General features: G+C 40.1%; 2 protein-coding genes across 2 annotated transcripts; one reads left to right on the top strand and one right to left on the bottom strand.

The window, feature by feature from the left end:
* Positions 1 to 4,307: 4,307 nt before the first annotated feature.
* slc33a1 (solute carrier family 33 member 1) lies at positions 4,308 to 10,924 on the top strand. The gene is made up of 9 exons (XM_046073401.1): positions 4,308 to 4,532; positions 5,366 to 5,820; positions 5,929 to 6,082; positions 6,193 to 6,388; positions 6,514 to 6,713; positions 6,843 to 7,027; positions 7,120 to 7,237; positions 7,883 to 8,098; positions 8,217 to 10,924. Exons 2-9 carry the CDS (start codon positions 5,408 to 5,410, stop codon positions 8,379 to 8,381), a joined length of 1,647 nt encoding a protein of 548 aa, XP_045929357.1. The 5' UTR covers positions 4,308 to 4,532; positions 5,366 to 5,407; the 3' UTR covers positions 8,382 to 10,924.
* Positions 10,925 to 10,931: 7 nt separating this feature from the next.
* On the bottom strand, positions 10,932 to 22,011 carry rps6kb1b (ribosomal protein S6 kinase b, polypeptide 1b). The gene is made up of 15 exons (XM_046073402.1): positions 21,822 to 22,011; positions 19,736 to 19,776; positions 19,523 to 19,643; positions 19,284 to 19,352; positions 17,319 to 17,466; positions 16,260 to 16,317; positions 15,832 to 15,932; positions 15,431 to 15,521; positions 14,950 to 15,040; positions 14,744 to 14,851; positions 14,575 to 14,637; positions 14,135 to 14,212; positions 13,386 to 13,493; positions 12,742 to 12,854; positions 10,932 to 12,344 (listed from the first exon to the last, which is right to left on the bottom strand). Exons 1-15 carry the CDS (start codon positions 21,888 to 21,890, stop codon positions 12,089 to 12,091), a joined length of 1,515 nt encoding a protein of 504 aa, XP_045929358.1. The 5' UTR covers positions 21,891 to 22,011; the 3' UTR covers positions 10,932 to 12,088.
* Positions 22,012 to 23,120: the final 1,109 nt, after the last annotated feature.

Below are 23,120 nucleotides of genomic sequence, written 5' to 3'. Positions count from 1 at the left end.
TGGCTGGAAGATGGGCTGTCAATCTCTCCTCATCCGGTCGGGGAATAACTTTCAGACTAAGGAGCAGACTAAATAAATGTGTCTGTGCTCCATGGGTGGAGCACAAAGTTCAATCCAGAAAAAGAGAGTGGCCCCATGGGGGCTGGGCTTAGACAGCATGGTAGACTTTGGCTGATCATGTTAAAATATATTGGTGCTTAATCTTTACATATATACATATGAGATATGGGATCTCAAATAGTTAGGGGTGTCCAAAGTATTATATATTTTAAATGCTTGAATAATATAGGAACTTGTGCTGATCCCCCTTTTCAGTGACCACAACAAATCAAGTTCAAACTCTGTATTTCTCATATGCACAACATTTACAGAAAAGCAGTCCTTGCCAATGACATTCTTGTTCTCACGGTCAAAATGTGTAAAAGAAAATCACACAAGTCGAAAGAGTAATGAGAAAAAGAGAATCAAATACAAAGACATAAAAAGTACATTTGTTAAAATAGAGGAATACAATATAATAGATACAATACTGTGGTAGACGGGTGTATAGTAGTGATGAAATTAATACACTTATGCAGACAGGTTGTGCTGTAGTAAAAGTATATGCTTAATGAGGACTGGTTATGGACAGGTACACAGGTAAATCTGAAGGCAGACAGAATTGTGGGTTATGACAGGGGCACAGGATGATATGGATAGACATCTTGTATCACTCTAATTACATTTTTATTGCAGTATTGTGTCAACATTTATGATAATATACAACATTTTCTGACAAATTAATCAGTACTGAATCATATAAATGCAATATTAGCTCAATACAGCCTTGCTCTTTTAGGTGGTATTAAAGGGATAACTCTCTCTTACAGTTGACACATTTTTTTATAGTCTCACAGAATCACCCAGCGCCTGTTAGTCCTGTTAATATACAATCTACAGAGCCTCATACCTCAGACTCTGTCAGGCAGTAGCAGCAGGTATGTGAGAGGTACCCCCTGTTCTTTAGCACATCTACTCTACCGTAAGTTCCAGGACTTTTCCTTATTCTATGTCTTTTTCAGACAACATCAATAACATAAGTTAGCTTCAGGCTCACATATCCATGTGTGGCTTTTGTGATTGCCTTTGACATATATTTCTTGCACAATTTCTTTATTTTGCTAATAATAATGTAGTTTCAGTGTGCACATTTTTTCTACATGAAGATTATTACATGCTGTCAGACATCTCCAGCCTGGAAAGTTAAAGAGGAATGTCACAGCAAAGACACAAGTTAGTCAAACAGACAGATGTCACATTCCACTTTGTACAGAGCAAGTTTGTAGTTCTTAGCTACCTTTAACTAGTAAGTGTTTTCTCCAGGTATAAGAGACAACATACCAAGCTGTCTTAAAGAAATTACTTTTCAAAAGGGGTAAGGCAATAGTTTTCAACCTGAGGGAAATGTGTCATGAAACACTGATGTGTAACTTATAACCTTAATAATTGTTGCATAGCATTGCAATAACTGCTGGAACAGAGCCATTATTAATGTTATTAGTTCCACCTTTGCATTACACTGTGAATATCTATGATTCTCATTCAGAAACAAGACTGCCCTGGTGCTTGCAAGGCTATCAAGATTTGAAGAATCATTTACAACATTTCAAAGAGGTTGGGGCTTGCCAGAAAATGTTTGGGAACCGTACTGCTTTTGGAGATGACAAAATGATTCTGAGGAGTTGTTCATTTGATTCACAGGTTAAATGGAAACGTTAATTAAACACTCCTGTGATGGGATGTTAAAACATTTTAAGGCGCACAACCAGAGGTGGAGAACCAGTCAGATGTGATGATGTCAGCGCCACCCTGTGGAAAACTTAATGAATAACACTTTACACCACACAATTATTAACATGGTCATGTAAGATACTAATTTCTGATGGTAGGTGTCTGTGAAAACCAGTCAAACTTTAACCATCATTCTAAACCAGTGCACAAATAATATTAACTTAACCATAGCAACAGTACTCTTAACTCTTTAGTCAACTCTCACAGGTGAAACAGACTTCACCTTGAGCATGGCTGGATTAATCCACACGGGACTGCAACGACCTGTGGGCCCTTGTCATCCCTCTGGTTATTTATTTAGGAATATGCACCATGTTTATTTTGACACAGAGCACCTTTAGAAGACAGGTAGACAAGGCAAGTGATAATGCAGGCCCACATAATAAGAGTTGATATTGTGCTTTTATTGGTGCATGTTCACAAACAAATTTTCAGTTAATGAGACTACCACAAACCAGTTGAGACATAATAAATATGGGGCCTTTAGGGGCCCTAGGCAGATGACCAGTTTGGTTAGTAATTCAGCCTTGAAAATAAGTTAAACAAACATGAATGATTGGAGCAAAGCTTTTCGTTTAATATTGATATTTGAACTATTTGTGATAGTTTGACAAACCCTCTCACGTAGTTACAATTGCAGCTTCACAGTGCCCCTGTTATCACATGCTGATCCACCCAAATATGCCTGTGTGGTGTCACATGTCATCTGTGGGGATAAGCAGCTTCACATGCACTCATGGTAACCACAAGGCAGAGCGTGACGTTATTCATTACCTCTAATTCGAATGGGGTGTGATAGGTGCATCATAACCTTTACTGTGCCCAAAGATCTTTTGATCAAAGAAAAGGTTTCAGTATGGTTTCTGTTTAAGACTTTCTTCTTAATTTTGTTTTTAATGTATTTTGTGTTTACACTCTAATTTGGATCCTCAGAGTTACAAACTAACACCTGAAAGTTACAAGTCTCCCTTTAGTGTCTCACTGCTCTGAATCAATAATAACATATGCTGATTATTTTGTATTTATTAACAGGATGGTCAGTTACCACCATGGATCAAGAACAAGCTTGAGGTCACATTCACATATCCTTACTAGACAACACAGAGAAATGCGAAAGCGTACTTCAAACAATGACAGAAGTCAAACTGTAACTGTCATCTTTAGCTGGCAGTCTCAGATATCTGATGTCATTCTGTGACTTCTTTTGATTAATTTAGACAACAAAACTGTAAAACTGCTCATTATGAAAACATCAAAGGCATGATCACAGTGATAGACTTAAAATAATAATTAATCTATAAATTAATCAATCTTTATTTATATAAAAAAATCCTACTTATGTGATATGGGCTTTACAATTAATAAAATAATAAAATGTATTGTTCAGATATCTGAGGATTTGCTTGTTGTTTTAAATGTTCTTTCATAGTTTTACTTGTCATGTAAATGTAACATAATACACCGACTAAACAAGGACACAAAGCATCTTTTGAATTTCAGGACACTGTTAATTCATTATCCTGAGGGGGGCTTGAATGTGTAAAACGTTCATGGCAATCCACCCCACAGTTGTTGAGACATTTCACTCAAAAGCACGAATGTCAACCTCATGACGACGCTAGAGGGAAAGTCAATGGATCACCTATAAGTCATAAGAATTTACCATCTTGGAACCATGAATGTCTGGCAATCAATCAGAAAATAGTTGTTGTTAGAATATTTCAGTCTGGACCAAAGTGGTGGACAGAATGATCAACCATCAGACCGACAGAGTCATTCCTATAATTACATATTGTATAGTAAAAATTATTGCTGGTTAATTGGGTGTTTTGTGGAAATTATGTCATTGCTGGTGTGATATTTCCAACCTCTGAGGAAACAGCCCCTAAGTTAATAATGTGTGTGTCACGCCTGTGCGTGTGTGCGCGCACGCAGGTGAGGACCAAATCTCAACAGCCCACTGTTGCTGGGAGGACATTCGAGTTATGAAAACAAACCACCTTTTCAGTGATGGCCCCGAGACTGTGGGATAAACTATCTGTGAGTCTGTTTAGGGACACTTGTGTTTGTCTGTATTGTTTTTCTACCTTTTTGTTGTATGTCATAAATTCATTGGCCTGTTTTCATTTAGGCCTATCTGTTGTTATTTATTTTTAATTGTATAACTTTGTTTGGTACTTTGGTCAACTTTGATTGTTTTTAAATGTGCTTTATAAATAACAGTGACTTGACTTGATGAGGACAGTCTCAGAAAGTGATTACAGGCTCGATTTGGGCTTAAAAGTACACTTAATTGAAAATCTTTTCTTCTGGTATTACATTGTTATCCCAACAGCACTTTGTGTTTAGATTTTTGTTGAGCCTGTCTAACATTCATTACAAAATAATTGTAGGTTATTTGTCCCGTATTATATATTTTCACTGAAGAGGAACTACACGCAGTTGTGTTTTGACACGTCAGCTGTAGGAGCCGGACACATTTAGACGTCGCACGCGCCGCGCTTCCTCGTCCTTCTGTGTTTTTGATGTTCACTGCTGTAATCAGTTTTAATTCAAAGGTAGTCATTTTCTTATTTTTATTAAGATGGCGCCAGTTAGAGATTGAATAAACACAGAATAAAATCGGGTTTCCGGTTGAATGGCTCCGTAATTCAGCCGTTTAGTTCTGTTTTGTTAATTTGGCATGCTGTCATCATCACCAGGTATGTATGAATCATATTACTGCTTGTCTTTTACTTTACTTTTTCACCACATACATGCCCTTTGTATGTCTTTATATTTGCCCTAATTATTCTACTGGAATATACATATATTGTATCGTTTTGTATATGTAAATTAAATGAATCTCCTTATATTTTTAGGCTAACATAATAACTGGTAAATTAATGTGGACAGCTACACATTAATTGATTTATCTGCTCTATAATAAGCCTTAATTGCTTTCTGCCAGAGACTGATGGTGTCAGCGAGCCAAACAGTGTGCACACATTGTATTAGTTTGTCTTTTTTTGCTTGTACTTTACCATACGGTATATAAACTACAAGACATTTTAAATTCAACACAATCCTGGATTTTTCCGTGGGACCCTGAAAGTGTCACCTTCACCTTTCACCCCAATAATGACTGACTGTCTCAATTTTTAATTTCTTTACAAACTAATTGCAATTGGTGTCTGCTTGTCATATGCAGCGTGTGTATAGTGTGCACAGCACACATGATAGCGTCATATCATCATTATAGTCAGTCAGAAATTCACTTGACCAGCTGTTTGATCAAGTGCAGTCCATATATCACCACTGTTGGCTGTTTGCATCCGCATATTCAGAATGACAAGACGTACTAGCATTAGACAAACCTGTTGGTTCAATATTGTATTGTAGTTTTTATTTTTGTTGCTGCAGCCTTTCTTTCCATAACTTGCCTGCTTTCCAATAGTGGGATTTACATAAATGAACATATTCATGGGGGCTTCAGAGACTTTCAGTTAATGCCTGTTTTGCTGTCTCAGTAGTTCTCTCTCATCTTTTTTTGCAGGTTTGTTGAGGGCACAGCGGGTTTGATGCCCACCGCTCCAACATGGAGCATTCAGATTTGATCACACATAAGAACGGGCGGCAGCGGAAGCTGGCGGGTGCCGCCCTCTCTCCTGAACACATGAGAGACATGGACAGGGGAGAGATGAGCTCCTCTGAACCAGAAGTGGAAGAGGAGGCAGAGGGTCTTATCAAAGGGTCTGACTCTGAGGACAGGAGGCACAGAGTCCGTCCTGGGATCCGTGGCGAGTTAGGGAACGTGTTGCTGCTTCTGTTCCTCTACGTGCTGCAAGGGATTCCTCTGGGACTGGCTGGTAGCATCCCTCTGATCTTGCAGAGTAAGAGTGTCAGCTATAAAGACCAAGCCTTTTTCAGCTTTGTCTTCTGGCCATTTAGTCTCAAGCTTCTCTGGGCGCCACTGGTGGACGCTCTCTACTTCAGCAGGTTCGGCAGAAGGTAAGAAGGACACGTGTGTACTGTTAATGTAGATGTTTTCATCTGTGTGGATTCTTTTTGCTGCCCTTATTTCTCTCCACTGTCAATCCTCCCACCTGATTTCTGCAGAAAGTCATGGCTGGTGCCCACACAGTACCTGCTGGGCCTCTTCATGCTCTACCTTTCCATGACGGTCAATTCACTGTTGCAGAGTGAGGGAGGACCGAGCGTGGTAACACTTACTGCAGTCTTCTTTATGCTTGCCTTCCTGGCAGCCACACAGGTAGGAAATCATGAACACTTTGTCACAAACACATATTCAGGAAGAGAAATACATTCAAGTTGATCATTTCTGTGCCATTCGTCAAAGGCTGTATCTTCTCTGCCTCAAAGGACATAGCTGTGGATGGCTGGGCCCTGACTATGTTATCCAGAGAGAATGTGGGCTATGCTTCTACATGCAACTCTGTGGGCCAGACAGCTGGCTACTTCCTGGGGAACGTGCTCTTTCTGGCCCTGGAGTCTGCAGACTTCTGCAATACATACCTCAGAATAGAGCCCAAGGACACAGGCATTGTCACCTTGTCAGGTATTACCTATCCTTGACCTAATGGATTAACAAGATAAATTATAATTCATGTGATACTTTACAACACAACAGTACTTTGGGGGATGGAAGTGTATTTCCTAATGCTTTCTGTTCTTCCGCTGTAGACTTCTTGTTTTTTTGGGGAGTGGTCTTCCTGGTTTCCACCACATTGGTTGCCATCATTAAAAGGGAAAATGAGCACAGCAAAGGAAAGAAGAGGGTGCATGAGGAGACACAGGGTGTCATGGAAACCTATAAGCTGCTGTTCTCTATCATCAAGATGCCCACAGTCTTCACCTTCTGTGTCCTGCTTCTCACTGCTAAAGTACTTAGTACTATAAATATTTGTTTTACCTTTTGAAATATAAGTTTGAAAGTGTTGCTTTTGCATGTTTGCTGCTTAACATTAAGTATTCATCGTGAATGAGGAGATTTCTCGTGTGTCTTCTCTCAGATTGGCTTCTCCGCAGCAGATGCAGTGACGGGTCTGAAGCTGGTGGAGGCTGGAGTTCCCAAGGAGCAGCTGGCATTGCTGGCAGTGCCCATGGTGCCCCTGCAGATCCTACTACCTGTGATCATCAGTAAATACACAGCAGGTCCCAGACCTCTGGATGTCTTCTACAAGGCCTTCCCTTTCAGGTTATAACACACACACAGGGGCACATAAACCCATGCTTACACACATTCAGTAAGCTAAACACTAACAGAGTGGTGTTGCTTTGTGGTGGCAGGTTGCTCATAGGACTGGAGTACGCTCTGCTGGTGTGGTGGACCCCCAGTGTAAAACATGAAGGAGGGTTACCTCTTTACTACTACGCCATAGTGCTTGTTAGCTATGCACTGCACCAGGTTTGTTTTTTCTGTTACTCTCTTTATTGTCTTGTTTTTCTTTTCTGTCTCTAGCACAGTCTTTTAGCACAGTTTTTTCCAGGTGACAGGAACTTCGCTGAAATGAGCAAATATGACTCTGATTGAGCACAGCAGGCAGTTGGTTGCAATTTGTCATTGTTAGACATGTTAGCGGCATGGTCCTTGGAAATACTCTGTTGAGATGGTAAACATTATACCTGCTTAACAATAGCATGTTAGCATTATCATTGTGAGCATGTTCGCATGCCGAAGTACAGCCTCAGAGTGCCTGACTCTTGTTGTTTGGCTTTATTACTGTAGGAATTAAAAGGAAATTCTGTATGTAATCTATTATGTTGTAGACACACTAATGGATGTTAACGTCTCATTTTTTTAGGTATAATGCACAGGTACATAAAGGCCAACAAGTAGTCTTTTTCTATGAACCTTATCTCATTTCCTCTCTCTGCCCCCAGATGTCACTGTGCAACAGAAATAAATCTAAAATCTAATATTTGTTTTTTTTTGTTATCCGGTCATGAGGATCCACACAACAGTTAGAAACATACAGTTGATGTGACAGGAATGAAGTCTTTAAATGTCATGATCAGTTTGAACAAATGCTTCTCATGTTGCTACCCTCAGGTGGCGTTGTACAGTATGTACGTGGCCTGCATGGCCTTCCATGCCAAAGTTAGTGACCCCCTCATCGGCGGCACCTACATGACTCTGCTGAACACAGTCACTAACCTCGGTGGAAACTGGCCGTCCACTGTGGCTCTGTGGATGGTGGATCCACTGACCTCTAAGGAGTGTCAGGGGGCCGTCGGGCAGAGCTGCGGCTCTCCAGACGAGGCAGGGGTAAGTAAGCACGGGGAGAGGGGGAGAGTTGGGGGGGGGATATGCACAGCAGTGTATGTGATTACCTAGACTTTATAAATGAGCAATTCTTCTTTTGTGTCCCTGTCCCCTTCTCCAGCTGTGCGTTAAGGAGGGCGGTACTTGTGTGACAACACTGGACGGCTACTACGTGGAGTCGGTGGTGTGTGTTGTGATCGGTTTGGCGTGGTGGTTGTGGTTGGGGAAGAAAATGAGGCGGCTGCAGGAACAGAGCCCCGCTGCATGGAGGTGCAGAGCTAATTAGTGATGACACTGTATCAGCAGTACCACAGAGTCTTTATTTTTCTTGCAGCTCTGCATACTGTGCTCCAACTATGACTGAATGGCGGACACACGGTCATTCCACTCTAATCCATCTGGTTTTGTCCCTCTGGTCCTTCTCTAGCTGCTACGTTCAGAAAACCCTCACACTCACACTTTCTCACCTCTGTCACCTTAAAGTACATAAATCTTACGAAAGACACCATTGTCTCTCTGGAGCTATAAATCCATCTCATTGTTACTTGTGCTACCTGTATTTGTGCCCTGAAAACTCCCAACAACTGGTCAGACTAGTTAACTTTTGCAGAAAATTTTTTTCTTTGTTCGTTCTGAAACCATATTCTGCTGCTTAAAACAGCCTAACCAAACCAGAGCCGAGTCAAAGGATATGGTTAAATCATTTTCTGGGTTTGTATTAACCTGCTTGGATATCCAGATTGTTGAGTTAACTGTGTGCGAAGTACAAGTTAAGCTGTTCTGTGCAGTGTTTGCCTTTTGCCCTAAATAGCTTTAAGCTTTAGTAAACTCAGCACTTCAGACCGACTTGTTTACCTTCCTGGCCAGTCACCATTTCATCTATATTAAAGGGATACTTAAGGGAAAAGAAAAGCAAAGCATACAAATGCACTTCTTCGAACTGACTGTATGCACTCAGTTTGAGTTTGACTTCAGACTATCTGAACTGTCCTGATGCTGTTTAACTCAACCCATCTGTGAATCCAAGTGATTTAAACCCAGTGTAAAGAACATCTTTCTCTGCTGTTGGACTCAGATCTGAACCAATAATTATTTAAATTTCTTTCCTCTGAAATAATGTGTGCCTTGTTTAGTTTTTCAAAGTCTCTAGAAGCCAACCTTGTTTGAGCTGCAGTGAAACACAGGCAGGGAATATTACAGTCATTTGAAAATGAAGCACTTAAAACGATGAATACTCATTGCGTAACACTGTTTTCATTTATATGCTGTAATTTGGTAGTTTACACAAAACATGCCTGCTTTCGTTACTGTAGTTGATTCTCTGTTTCTACACACACATTCCTTACAAAGATTTTAATTTGCACAGTGATTTATGGATAAGATATCCATATATAATATGACCAATATCACCAATGGTTAAATTAATGTCTAAGATATTAAATGTTTTTTGGTTGGAGTAATGTTTTTATTTTTCCACACTTTACTTAAGTAGCAATACTGGACAGTGCAGCTTTTAAGTTTTGGAACATCTTGTTTATCAATTGGGCCTGGTTGGTAAGTTATTTTTAGGTCACAAGAAGAAAAATAATATTCACAATAAACATGCATATTTCTTTTTTTTTTTAGATTTATATACACATTATTGAGACACGTTGCATGCTAAAGGCCAATATACTGTAAACTAACTACTAATGCAACATACGATTACAGGAGTCCTAATTAAAACACCATTTGCAGTGTAGATGAAGGGTCCCTTAGCAGATCCCATCTGAGTGGGACATTACCACCAGCCTGAAAAGTATGCAGGTGAAAGAATATCGTAACTGTCTCGCCCCCAAAAACAATTCAGATGCCAGACCAGCAGCCTTGGCGAGAAACTCGATAAGCCAATGCTCTGTTTGTTTTGCATATTGTACAATAGAATTGAATGTTACAGTATTTTCTCCAAAGCCAGCATTGAAAAGAATCCAACGGCTCTGTCAAATGTGAATGCTGAAGCACACAATCAGGGTTCATATGAGGACACCACAGGAAAAGACTGAATTTTTATCACATGTTGCATAGTTTCTGATTTCGATTGCTGTCTTTGTGAAGCGCACGTAAAATGTCAAACGTCTCCAGATAATGGTGGTTATTTTTTCTCTTTTGTCCGCCGATTCCTGTGAAATGCAATTAGTCCCTTATGCTGTACATTAAACTCACACTGAGCAACTCCTATTAGTTTCCATACTACATGGTGTTGCTGTGATGTTTTTTAGGCCTTTCATGTTCATTTGTGCCAGTACAACACTGTAATGTCACAACAATCCATCCTTAGAGCCTTTTGCCAATAATAGGGCAACACTACGTTTTTTGTTTTGATTTTTTTGACATACTAAACTGTGTGACCGTTCATTTACAGCAACATGTGTGTTAGGTTTCATAATGTGGTTTTTAGGATTTGACTTCAGTTACTTAAAAAAAAAAAAAAGAAGGCTTTTAAGTGGTGGTGAACTATTATTTCAGCTACAGAGAATTTAATGCATCTTGAAATGTTACCTCACAAACCTTTTATTGAAGACTTTTGTTTTATGACAATTAGTGATTATTTTTTTTAAGTTGCAAAACTTTTGTTTACATCTGAATCCCCAATCATATAAAGGATTGCAGTGTGACAGTATAGCGATACATTTAAATATATTAGCAGCAGTGCTCTGATGTTTTGATAATGAAGTTGGACATTCATAAGATCCAATGTTGATCAGATTTGAAAAAGATAATGTAATTTAAAACATATGTAGTTTGTTTTTCCTGAAACTTTGAATACAGATTATAAAGAAAAAAACACGACGCACTCTGTTTTTTACATTTTATTGTAATTTTCCTTGCTTTTCAGGATTTCTAAAGTTTCCCTCCTAAACAAGTGAACGCTGATGCAAGAGGTTATAAATGCTGTCCCAAGTTTTTGGAGAATTAAACCCCACAACTGCAGACAGTGTCCAGATCAACTGGTGCCACGGTCTCTAATTTGAGATCACTCCAGGGAGTCCCCATCACCGCCACGGCCCACAGTCTCTTGGGTGGCTGGTGTGGGGTCATACACAAAGCAGCACCATGACCAGTGTGATGTTTTGGGTGGTGATGGGAGAAGTGAGGCGCTAATGTGGCATCAAGCTGAATTATGCCTGGTGATGCGTCGACTTATCCAGTGATACATCCCTGTGTCATACGCCCGAAGAGCAGATAATTGAAGTATGGGTCCCACATCAAACACGCCAATCCACAACACCAATGCCGAAAGAATGTAAAAAGTCAACATGTTTTTGTTTTTTTCTTGTTTAATTGAGGCTCTCTGATTCATTGTTGATGTATAGCACAGTTAATACATCCATTTTGTAAAACATCATAAGACATTAAGCTATATTCATCAATATCAGAACCTCTGCTTGTCCGCTGCTCACAATGATGATTTCTTTGATCTTCAATAGTAAACCTAATTCATAACATTTCATTCAGAACCAGGAAGCATCTGTTTAAGAACTCTCAAAATTTCTCCATGGAAGCAACTTCCTTGCTGGCATTCATTCAAACAGCACAAAGCAGCACTTTGGACGCCGTCTTGAATTGAGGCCAACAGCATTTTTAGAGTAGATCGTTTGCATACTGTGTGATACATTATCGCCTTTGATTTCCAATTCGCACAAAGGCTGTAGCTCCTCAAAACATTTCCAGTCCTACTAGTCCAGTTCAGAAGACAAAGGTCATAAGACCTGAGGTGTCGGAGGAGTGGTGGTGAGACAATGATGTTGTCGGTAGCACTTTTAACTGCAGCACGCTGGAATCCCAGACCCATGCACAAACTCCCAAGTTGTGACAGTATATGTAGTGTGCTGATGTGCAATTTTGGGATTCTAATTGTCTCTAGCATCCGTATCTTTTTGCTTCATTTCTTAAAAAATATCAACAAAGAAAAAAAAAAAACAGAAATAAACTCTCCTAAAGAGGCGCGGTGGGTCATAGGTTCATACGTAGATGTTCTGGCCGTTTGGCCATGACGGGATAGGTTTGCTGCTTCATCTGAGCCAGGTTGACCCCGGCAGGCTGACGGATGGGAAGAGGGTCCGAGGCCTCGGAGCTTGTTGTGACGTCCATTTGCTCTGGGGTGGACAGCTCCATGGCCTGGTCCTGAGGTGACTGGAGGACGCTTGGTCCTCCGCCGGGAAGGAGGGGGCTCCGGGCCCAGCACTCCCCCCCTGAGAACTTGACTGGGCTGAAAAGACAGGAAAAGATGAGGCATTTGTAACGACATGGAAGATTTGTTGATGATGTGTCTTTCTGCTATGTTACCGACTATTTCAACAGTCTTCAGAAACCAAATTCAGCCACGTAGAACAGAACTGAGATGAGAAGTTTTAGGAGAACAGACTTCTGGGCTTAATCTATTAGTGTGCATGATAAAGCGAGCCAAAGCTCAACATTATTACTGAATAGACAACATGTATATTATTATTTTCATTATGTAGATTAAGATGCCATATTTTTCTCAATATCAGTAATTAATGTAAGGCCCAGTGTAGGAATCTGGGGCTTACCAGTCAAGGACGTCAAGCAGTACACAATGTCAGACATTTGTCTCCCTAGTGCCTGCTGCAGACACGCCGACATACCTGAGGGGGGTTCTTGGGCTGTCCATGATCCGTCGAGGTGAGCGGATCTTTGGCTCAAATGAGAACTTTTCTTTGATGTTTTCCAGGACTGATGGAGCGACATACGTGAAACCCTACAAGAACAAAGACATCAGAGATAAAACACAGGTACGGTTGGGGCACATTTGAAAGGCAGAGCTAGCGCTAGGAAGAAATCATCAATTACGGAGCCAGAAGCAGCAGCGTGATCCAGATCTAACTGGCCAAAGAGCTCCAGCTGACTGGTTTGGTTTCTTCTTATTACGCACACCAGAGTTGTCTTATTGATTGAATATATGACAATACAAACTTATATTGCGGCAAAATGGAAGAATTACATGTTTATCATGAAAACCTGTGGTGTTTTTGTTAACATTAAATAACTGAAAAGAGAAGTAAACAGAGTTTTCCATGCTTTATAACAGAGGATAAGAATGCGAAATGCAACATTTCAGTACAAGCTTATGAATCACTTTTTTGCATGTAAAAGGTTCTGTGATTTCTCACCGTGTTCCTGAAAACATGAACTTTTGGGGAGTTTTTCTTTTGTGATCAAGAGACACTGCCAATTTAAAATATCAACGAGCTGTCAGAGAAAGATGGGGAAATGTAGTCCGAGAAGTTACCAGGAAGGCTTGATTCGCACTCTCACTGAGGGTCGAGTCATCCGGGCTGTCGACTGGCGTCTGACTGGTGAACTTCGAGTCAAACTGACTCACGTCTTCAGCTGATTGCTGAGAAGATGGAAGAGAAGGCAAACACAGGTGAGGAGGTGCGGCAACATAAGTAAGATGTGTCGACTAACAACACGTGGGTATGAAACAAGAGAGGACCCTGGTTCAGTTACCGAAACATATTCAGTTTCGGGCTGCAACTAATCATATTTTCACTGTGAATTATTTTCTCAATTAACTGATTAGTTGTTTGGTTTATAAAATGTCATATCAGTATTTTGCAAATCCCAAGATTACATCCTCAAATGTCTTTTTTTGTCCACAACCCAAAAATATTCAGTTTAATGTCATAGGGGAGTAAAGAAGCCAGAAAATATTCACATAATGGAACTGGAAGGAGCTAAGGAGCTGGAATCAGAGAATTGTGACTTTTTTCCTTAAAAAATGACTCAAACCGATGATCAAAATAGTTCAAGATTAATTTAATAGTTGACAACTAATCGATTAATCATCGCAGCGCTAATTCAATTGGTTTCATCTGAGCAGGCAACCAGAATTAAACCCTTCTGGATTTCACAATCCAAATTTGTGAGCTGACAGAGATCTAACTTAAACATTTAACCTTCTTATATTTCCCACCCTAAGACTAAAAGTAGAAGTATCCGATTCAGAATTTCCCAGTGCTCTGCTCAGATACTCACCAGAAAAGGTTTGAAGGGAGGCTCCACTTTTCGAGCCAGCAAATCCTCCCAGTTGATGTGTCGAAAGAAGGGATGAGCCTATAGGGTATCAAATGCAAACAAGAGTGTTACTGTATGAACAGACGACCATAAAACATAGCCTCTCAGTCTGGGAAAACTTAAAACAAGTTGCCATTCATGCACCAACAGCTTTTTACAATGAATCGGAGTGTGAGTACAAGCAAGTCATAAATAACTTCCATACACAATGTTAAAATTGAGTATTTTTCCCTGCGGGTGTTGCAGCTGCACAGATGAAAATATTAGGTAATAATATTTTAGTATTTTGTAAGTCATGCTCCTTAGGGCATTGTAATTTTGGCATATAAAAGCAGTATACTGGTGTTCAGTGCTCAGTAGGAGTTGGTGTGTTGTGTCGTCCAGCCCCTGCACGTTCTCACCTGCACCTCTGTGGCATCTCCAGTTCCCGCTCCCAGCCGTGACGAGGCGTTTCTCTTCAGCAACTGTACAACCAGCAGTCAAAAGTCAGAAGAATACACAGCACACAGCAACCCCACACTTATTCTGGATAAACACAAGCGGCGTACGCTTTAAACAAACAGGAGATACCCGCTTCAGGAGATCTCTAGCTTCTTGTGTGAGGTAGGGCGGGAGGCTGAGCTTACACTTCAGGATTTTGTCAATAGTCTTTTTTCGGTTTTCACCAGTGAATGGTGGCTACAGCGGGAAAAAGAGATGCATATTTTATAACAGTGCATAATAGTGAGAGAGAAGTAGAAACTTTTTTTTTCATATGTTGTAAATGTTTAACTGACCGCTCCTGTGAGCATGTCGTACATCAGAGCGCCCAGACTCCACCAGTCCACGGCTCTGTTGTGTCCGCTTCTCATCAAGATCTCGGGGGCCCTACAACAAGAAGGTGAGTGCACATTTCTTACTAATGAACTAATTTCAAGGAGTCAACAGTAAGCATGACAGAAGGAGGAGAAGCATGTTTGTATGTGAGAGAGGGAGAGAGATCAGGAAGAAAATGAGAGAGCGCTTTTTGTGTTAACAATTGTATACACTATGATTTCCTGCTGTGAATCTATTCTGTACATGACATATATTGCATCTCTGTCTGTCCTGGAAGAGGGATCCCTCCTCTGTTGCTGTTCCTGAGGTTTCTACAATTTTCCCCCCCGCGGTTAAATGTTTTCTTTTTTTGACAGAGGGGGTTGTATGCTGTACAGATTATAAAGCCTCTTGAAGCACTTTGTGATATTGGGCTATATAAATAAAAATGACTTGACTTACATATATTCAATGGTACCACAGAAAGTGTGGGTGACTGTGCCGTCGTGAATTGACTCTTTACACAGCCCAAAGTCTGTCAACTTTACATGGCCTGAAAGGAAAAACAAAAACACATATTCAGTAATCATTTACAATCCTTTTCACCCCTTTGTGGTGAATATACTGGACAAAAATTGCATTCAGTCACGATAAGACCTTTATTTACTTATAGTCATGAGGCATGCGTGATATTTGTGCATATGGATGCTTATGTTATAAGGTTAAATACTGTTTCTTTTTTTGGACATATGCAGGAAAGGTCTGAGCTCATTTCTTGCATGCGCGCGCACACACACACACACACACACACACACACACACACACACACACGCGCACACACACACACGCACACACACACACACCTTGGTTGTTGAGCATGATGTTCTCAGGCTTTAGGTCTCTGTAGATGATGCCCTTCTGGTGCAGATGGCCCAGAGCCATGGAGATCTCTGCCAGGTAAAAACTACACAAAAAACAAAACAAACAATGAACATATTTAAATATCAACTTCATGCCAAGAAACAGCACTTTACTTCTAAATAAGGAACTGGTCTGTTTAACCGACTGTCATTTTACTGGTGAGAGTTGACTGGTAAGAAGTTTCATATACTGTACCTTGAGTTTGAAAATGGTTAAACTGCTGATCAAAACTGCGTTTGAGGTTTCCTGAGGTGCAATTTTAACAGACGCCTGCCAGCCAATCAGAAACGGGTATTTTCCACAGTGATGCCGATAGTCCTGCCAACATGTCTGTGCATCCCTATTTACTATGAAGATGAACAACGCTCACCAGGCTGTGTCTTCCATGAAGATGCCCTCCCTCTCCAGCTGCATGAAGAGTTCCCCTCCTGCACAGGTGAACACATGTTTATGCCATTAACATGGGTGACACGCATATGTAGGTTCCCACCATCCCCAAAGGTTAGGCTGTGTGACTCTTACTACTGACTACCCCGGAGGAGACAAGTAGAAAGTTTAGCTGCCTTTCTACTTATTAGTCTGTTTTGGCACTGACCCACAAACAGAAACCTGATTCCTTCTTCATGAATCACACTATTAATAGACTGCCATACATAAGATAGAGCAAGATTATACTTATGCCATTTGATGGAAAGGAGAAATGAGAAGCCAAGCTACAACCTGTACTGCAATATTTTTTTTGTCATTTTGCCAGTGTGTATACGAGAGGTAGAGAAAAACAAAGGTGTGAGAATTTGATACAGAGAGACTGTCGGTGTGTGTGTGTGTATCCTAAGTTTGTGTGAATGAATCAACAGACTTATGATAAAGTTATGCAATCTGATTATTTAAGCTTATCTAATTTAGACTGTAGACACAATTAATCACAATAGCAAACACTAAAATACAAGCAGCGTTTTCACACTTACTCTGCATGCGTAAATCTTCCTGCAGAATGAGTGTTTGGAGTGGACAGACTTTATTGTCCCTGAGGGGCAATTTGGTTTGCAAACAGTAGTCGACACAATAAAAAGAAAAAAACGCATAAGTACATATAATAACTCTACAACAGATGCAATCAGAATAAAGTTGCAATGAGCTATAAAAGCACTAAGAGTCCACGACTCCTCTGTTAAAGTGTGTATGCAATAGCAACTAGAAATACAGTTTGTTTAAGAACCCAACAGCTGAGGGAACAAATGATCTCAGATAATTGTTTGACTAGGCCCTCCCAGGGGAAAAAAAAACTGTACCTCCTCCCTGATGGCAGAAGTCAAAATACTGCATGGAGAGGGTCTGAGTGGCTCTAACTTGATAAACCTGGCCAAGATCATTCAAAGCGGTGCCAATGGTCCAGTTGTGTGTCTATGTGTACATTTCTGGTACTAACCACTCAGGTACTCCAGAATGAGATACAGCTTCCCTCCAGTCTGGAAGGCGTAGATGAGATCAACAATGAAGGGATGCTTCACTTCCTCCAGGATGTTCCTCTCTGCCTTGGTATGGGCAGTGTCCTTGGCGTTGCGCACAATCATAGCCTGGTGTGTCCCCACCCCACCCCCGAAAAAGCATATCAACGTTAAGTCATGTTTTGACCCATGCAGATGTGAAATGCTCCAAACAACATTTCCTGCCAACAGGCTTTGTGTCGCTGCCTGACGAGCTGCTTGCTCGTTTGCTCTGCATGACTAATAGAGACAAGTATTCCACTATACAACATCTGAGAGGCAGTGGTTAAGCTGGGCAATTTAGGCAACTATGTCACTGAGATAGACGAGCGCCAATTCTTAATTATTGCTAATGTAGTTTAATGAATAAACAAAGTTCAACAAGGCAGATCATACTACTTCTACATTTTTATTAGAAATTATGCTCAGACAGCAACAGGCCTTTACTACTCTAAAACTATACTTAAAAAAAACAAAAACAAATATATATATATATGTGTGTGTGTGTGTGTGTGTGTGTGTGTGTGTGTGTATGTGTGGATTACAATCCTATAGAGTTTACTGGTGTCAATAGACTGATCACTATTGTGGTATTCTATGTACAGTGCCTTCTGTTCCACTCCTTTCTACTGCTCCCGGTTCTGTTTATGTTTGCTAACCACTTCTGTCAGAGTGCTGAAGAGCTTTCTGTCAGCAATAATGTTGTCTCAGCTTTGAGTGTTAGAACTTCGACAACAGATGGAGCTCGGGCAGACTGAGGCTGTGACAAGACCTTTGATTTTTAAAGGTGCAGTATAGCTTGCTGACTGAGATATCTTTACATTTCTTGATCACGTTTTGCTTAGGCCGAATACGAATTAGGCACTGTGTTCAGTCCCTTCTCACTCACAAACGGGGCTTTTGTTCACTTTACTGGACGACCAAAAACAGTAACTAATCGTCATCTATTAATGCAACCCTTGTAACTGCTCTACTATGCTACTGGCCATTACTTCTGTTGTATAGTCTGGCCCGTGTTTATCAAGCATCTCAGAATCCCTGTAGTTCCACCTCAGAGTAGGGGGCGCACACACACAGCAAGGAATCAAAGTTCTCATTTAAGACTAAATGACATGACTGGTACATGACACTCGTATCATCATAAAGAGAAAAATTTAAGATGACCTCTTGTAGTTTTTCTCAATGGTTTCAATGTGCAGTCAACACATTCAAACACAAACAGGCTGAATTAGAAATAATGTGAAGCAGGAAAACCTATATTAATTACAGTATTATATTGCTTGTATTACAACTTAGTTTTGCCCATAGAGAGACTAAGAATATATTTGATCAAAACATATAAATTACACGCTTCTGAAAAGTAAACTGCATATTTATCTTACCACTACAGCCTGCTGGGAAGTGCAAACAGGTTAGGACAGTTCTGTAGCTCTCTGGAAAGACATGAAAATCTTCCTCGTTTGAGATAAAGTTGATAAAGTGCTTTCACTCCTAAGCCTATATGTGAATGTGAGTTTTGGGCAAGTCAGGGCTGATTTCGTACTCTGAGATGCTTCATAAATGGTTGGACTGGTTGGAATCTGGTAGGTGTCACTGGGGTCTCTTTAGCCAATCAAGCAGAAGCAGTGTGACTATCAAGCTGAATCTAACAGGCTGAGGCAGAGAGTTTTAAGTGCCAAGGCTGCAGCAGGACATATGGCAATCTACCAACAAGCAGTGAAATCTTACCCCACCACAGGCTTCGAGGGCCAGTATTTGCAGACAGAAGCACCATAATGTTTGTTTGTAATAACAAGCATACAATTATGTTCATAGGATACAAACTGAAGGCAGCTGTACATAACTCTAATTGAAGTGACTGAAGCTGGATTGTATTTTGGCATTGACAAGGGCAAAAAATTAAGTACCTTTTTTAAAACTTTCATGGCAAATATTTTGCCCGAAGCGGCTCCAACAACTTTTCGAACTTGAAAAACCTGCACAGAAGGGAAAGCATAAAATAATCAAATCAACAGCTGAAGGAATTCTGAGTCAAAATCACTCGGTACTTCACATTACAGAGGGAATCCACAGGAGTGTGTGCATGTTAAGTGCACTTTCTCATGTATTTTCTTAAGACTTGCTGCTGCTTCTCTACAACAAGTACCTTTCCATAACCACCTTTCCCCAGGACCCGCAGCAGCTCAAAGCACTCCGGTCTGATGTTCTCCGTCCCCTGATTGACGTTGTCCTCTGATATCTCAATCTTCTCGCAGTCGTCCATGTTGCTGCAGAGGCACATTTAATGCATTGTCCTCACACTTTCATGAATTCAATTGCAAAAATCACACAAACACAGGTGGACATATTGAATACTTACAACTCAAATCCACTGCACTGGTCCATGATATTGATTTGAGCCTAGAAGGAAAAGTGAAAACACAAGTTATTTAGTGTTTTTGGTCATTCTTTCTTCCATTTTTCCTTTTTTACACAATACACCTGTAGGAGCGTTTGACCTCATATGAACATTTCTGTATTTTGTAACAGAAGTGTTTCAACACAAGGAGAAAAAAAGGAAATACAGAAATGTACTATGATAGTAAAGCATTTATAAAATGTGACATCCTATACAAATAAAATCCTATCAACAGGATTATGGCTGCAATTAAATAAAGAATCAAAGTTATTCAAATCTAAAAAATAAATGTACTTGAGATATAACATTTCAGCATCGCATCGCAATGTGCCCTTGCGCAATAGTCACATCGCAGAACAATGCAATGTCAAGTCAAATTAACTCAAACAACATTTTTGCTGCTTGATACAAAAGGAAAACTTGCACGGTTCTCATTTTTCATGACTCATCTACAACAGAAGTCTGCATGCACAGCAAACCACCTTTCACAATATTGTTCTTGATCAGTTTATCATATAGCCAAAACAGGCCACGCCCCTGACTACTTGAAAATGAGTTAGGAACATGAGAAAACCACAGAAACAGTGGATTTGGATGCAAAAAGAAAAGAAACTTTTGTATAGCACTCAGGGGGATGGTGTATAGCTGCTCTTTTATTTTTTCCTTTAATCATTTAGTTTAAAATATGTTTACTACATTAAAGCTCAAGAAAGGATAGTTTGCATTCAAAAAAAGTATTCTGACTAAAAAGAAATATTTCAGCTTATTTATTTTTACTATCTATGTATTTCCCTTACCAAATCTCCCCAATATTTCTAGGATGCTTAATTCTTTTCAAATAGAGCACTTGAAGTCATCTGGTGAAAATTCCTGTATTTTGTCATATCGCAGAAAAGAAAAATATTGCAATGTCAGTTTTTTCCCCAATATCGTGCAGCCCTGTTTTAGATGACATCATATAACTACTGAGCTAGAATAAAACTGCATTACATTTAGAGCTGCAACGATTAATCGATTAGTTGATCAACAGAACTGCTTTTCTCTGTTTTGATATCATTGTAAAGTGGATGTCTTTGGGTTTTGGGGCTGCTGGCTGAACAAAACAAGACATTTGAAGGAAAATCTGAAGGGCAATTTTCACTATTTTCGGTCATTTCATAGACCAAACAACAACAAATCGATTAATGCAGAATTTAACTGCCAGATTACCCGGTAATGAAAATAATCTTAAAAAGATATACTACTGTACAAAACTTTAGACAAACTATCTACCTCTTTACAAAGTTGTTTGGTGTCACATTCACACCTGGGTGTGATGTGATACCAACAAACAAGAGCTATTATGAGGAATAGTTGCCCAATTCATACTATATGAACATCAACAAGATATTTAGCAAAAGCAGAACAGTTGTTTCTCTTAATGGAAAATATGTGCATCTCCTGTTGAGTAACGGTGCTACTCCTTTAATAGCAGGCAGTGATGGTTTTGTTGTAACAAGATACCCAATCACACTAAGTGTTGGTTGATGTTAAATGCAGTGACTGTCTGTAGTAGTTCTGTGCTGCTGCTGCTGCTGCTGCTGCTGAGACTCTTGTGTGAACAGAAACACGCAGGCGACAGCTTTAATTAACTCCATATAGTTTCGGTCTGTCAGTCTTGCCAAAATAAACTGTTGCACACGGAGCCACATTTATCACTGCAGCACCTTTGGCCAAGTAAGGCTCTGCTTGCACAACCCCAACATGACAGCGGTAGTTTTTAGACGTGACAGCCTGAACAACGCATGCATTTTACCGCTCGCTATCGTTACTAGTAAAATAAAGACAGAACAAGTGACAGCTCTGTCATGATTGCTGTCAGGCTAAAGGCGGCGAGCTAGCATTAGCCTCGGTAAACCCTGTTTGAAAAGGCCCGAGAGCCCCGGCTGCAGGAGCAGGCCCACGGTGGCAGGCAGGCTACCAGGCTAGCTGCAGCTAGCTGCTGTGCATGAAGTGTTTCTGCTGTGAAAACTCTCGCAGCTACGTTTGACATCTTCCATCAAAGTACCTCCTCAATCTCATCGTCGGAGACATTTTCCTCCGGCTGGTCCAAATCAATGTCAAACACTCCAGCCATGGCAGCGCTTCGCTCGAATCGCTCTGTCACAGACCGCAAGGATAGCAGGCTTCCCCCACCTCATGGACAAACACACACCGCCGCCATAACCGGCTACTACACTGAGCATGCGCACTGCAACCCTCAACAAAAGGGGCGGCAACCTGAGAGGTTTGGTTTTATTTTGTCATAAAACAACAACAGCACACGGTGCATTCAGAAATATTAAATAAACCTCCTCCAATAAAGTATTCCAAATCCTGGCCCTTATCAAAAGCACCTGGATCCGGAATCCAGTCTCTGGTAACACCTCAGCTGTATTTAAACATTTATGCACATACTCTGCTACTAAATACTGGAATGTATTATGTTTAAATGGGTTCTGTTTTCTACTAAAACCACCGTAAAAAGACAATAAATCCACGTTGAGGAAAACATCAGATGTTATGTTGTTGATTCAGTTAATTGTCCGCATTCTAATCACACACATCCAAATAACAATAAAACATTACTACTACTACTACTAGTACTACTACTAATAACTACTACTAATAATTATCCATCCATCCATCGTCAACCGCTTATCCTGCGTACAGGGTCGCGGGGGGCTGGAGCCTATCCCAGCTGACTTCGGGCGAAAGGCGGGGTACTACTACTACTACTACTACTACTACTACTACTACTAATAATAATACTAATAATAATAATAATAATAATAATAATAATAATAGTAATTATAATATTAATATATCCAAATTATATTTTAAGAAGTAAAGTTTTTAGGATTTAATCATTTTTCTTTTGAACTCATCACCACCGTATCACCAGGAGTCACTTGGGTTTATCTTTTTAATACAGTTTATGGTAGGGATGCTTTAGGGAGGCTGTCTGTGGCAAAAAGAAGCCCTTTTTGTGACATAAAAACCTACAAGTCATTTAGACACCAAAATATGTAAAACAAAAAAACAACAGCAACAAAATAAAATTGGGCCCAGGTTTAAAAATACCAAATGGTCCTTGAAGACGACATTTATCAGCGTGTTAACGCTTAATGGTTAAGGTTAACACCTGTGGTTACCACGGCATATTTGTACTCTTAGAGTAGTAGTCTACAGAAAACAGCAATGGTCTTAAGAGTACATAAAACAGCTTGCAAATGCTATTATTTATTTAATATATTTGATATATGACGTGTTAGATAATGCATTTTGTACATGTGAGAAAAGGTTGCTTTCGTCCTTTTGGACGTTA

The sequence above is a fragment of the Micropterus dolomieu genome, linkage group LG17, assembly GCF_021292245.1.
Source record: "Micropterus dolomieu isolate WLL.071019.BEF.003 ecotype Adirondacks linkage group LG17, ASM2129224v1, whole genome shotgun sequence".
Lineage (NCBI taxonomy): Eukaryota > Metazoa > Chordata > Actinopteri > Centrarchiformes > Centrarchidae > Micropterus > Micropterus dolomieu.
The sequence above is the reverse complement of the archived record's forward strand: the minus strand, read 5'-3'. Positions and strand labels throughout refer to the sequence as shown.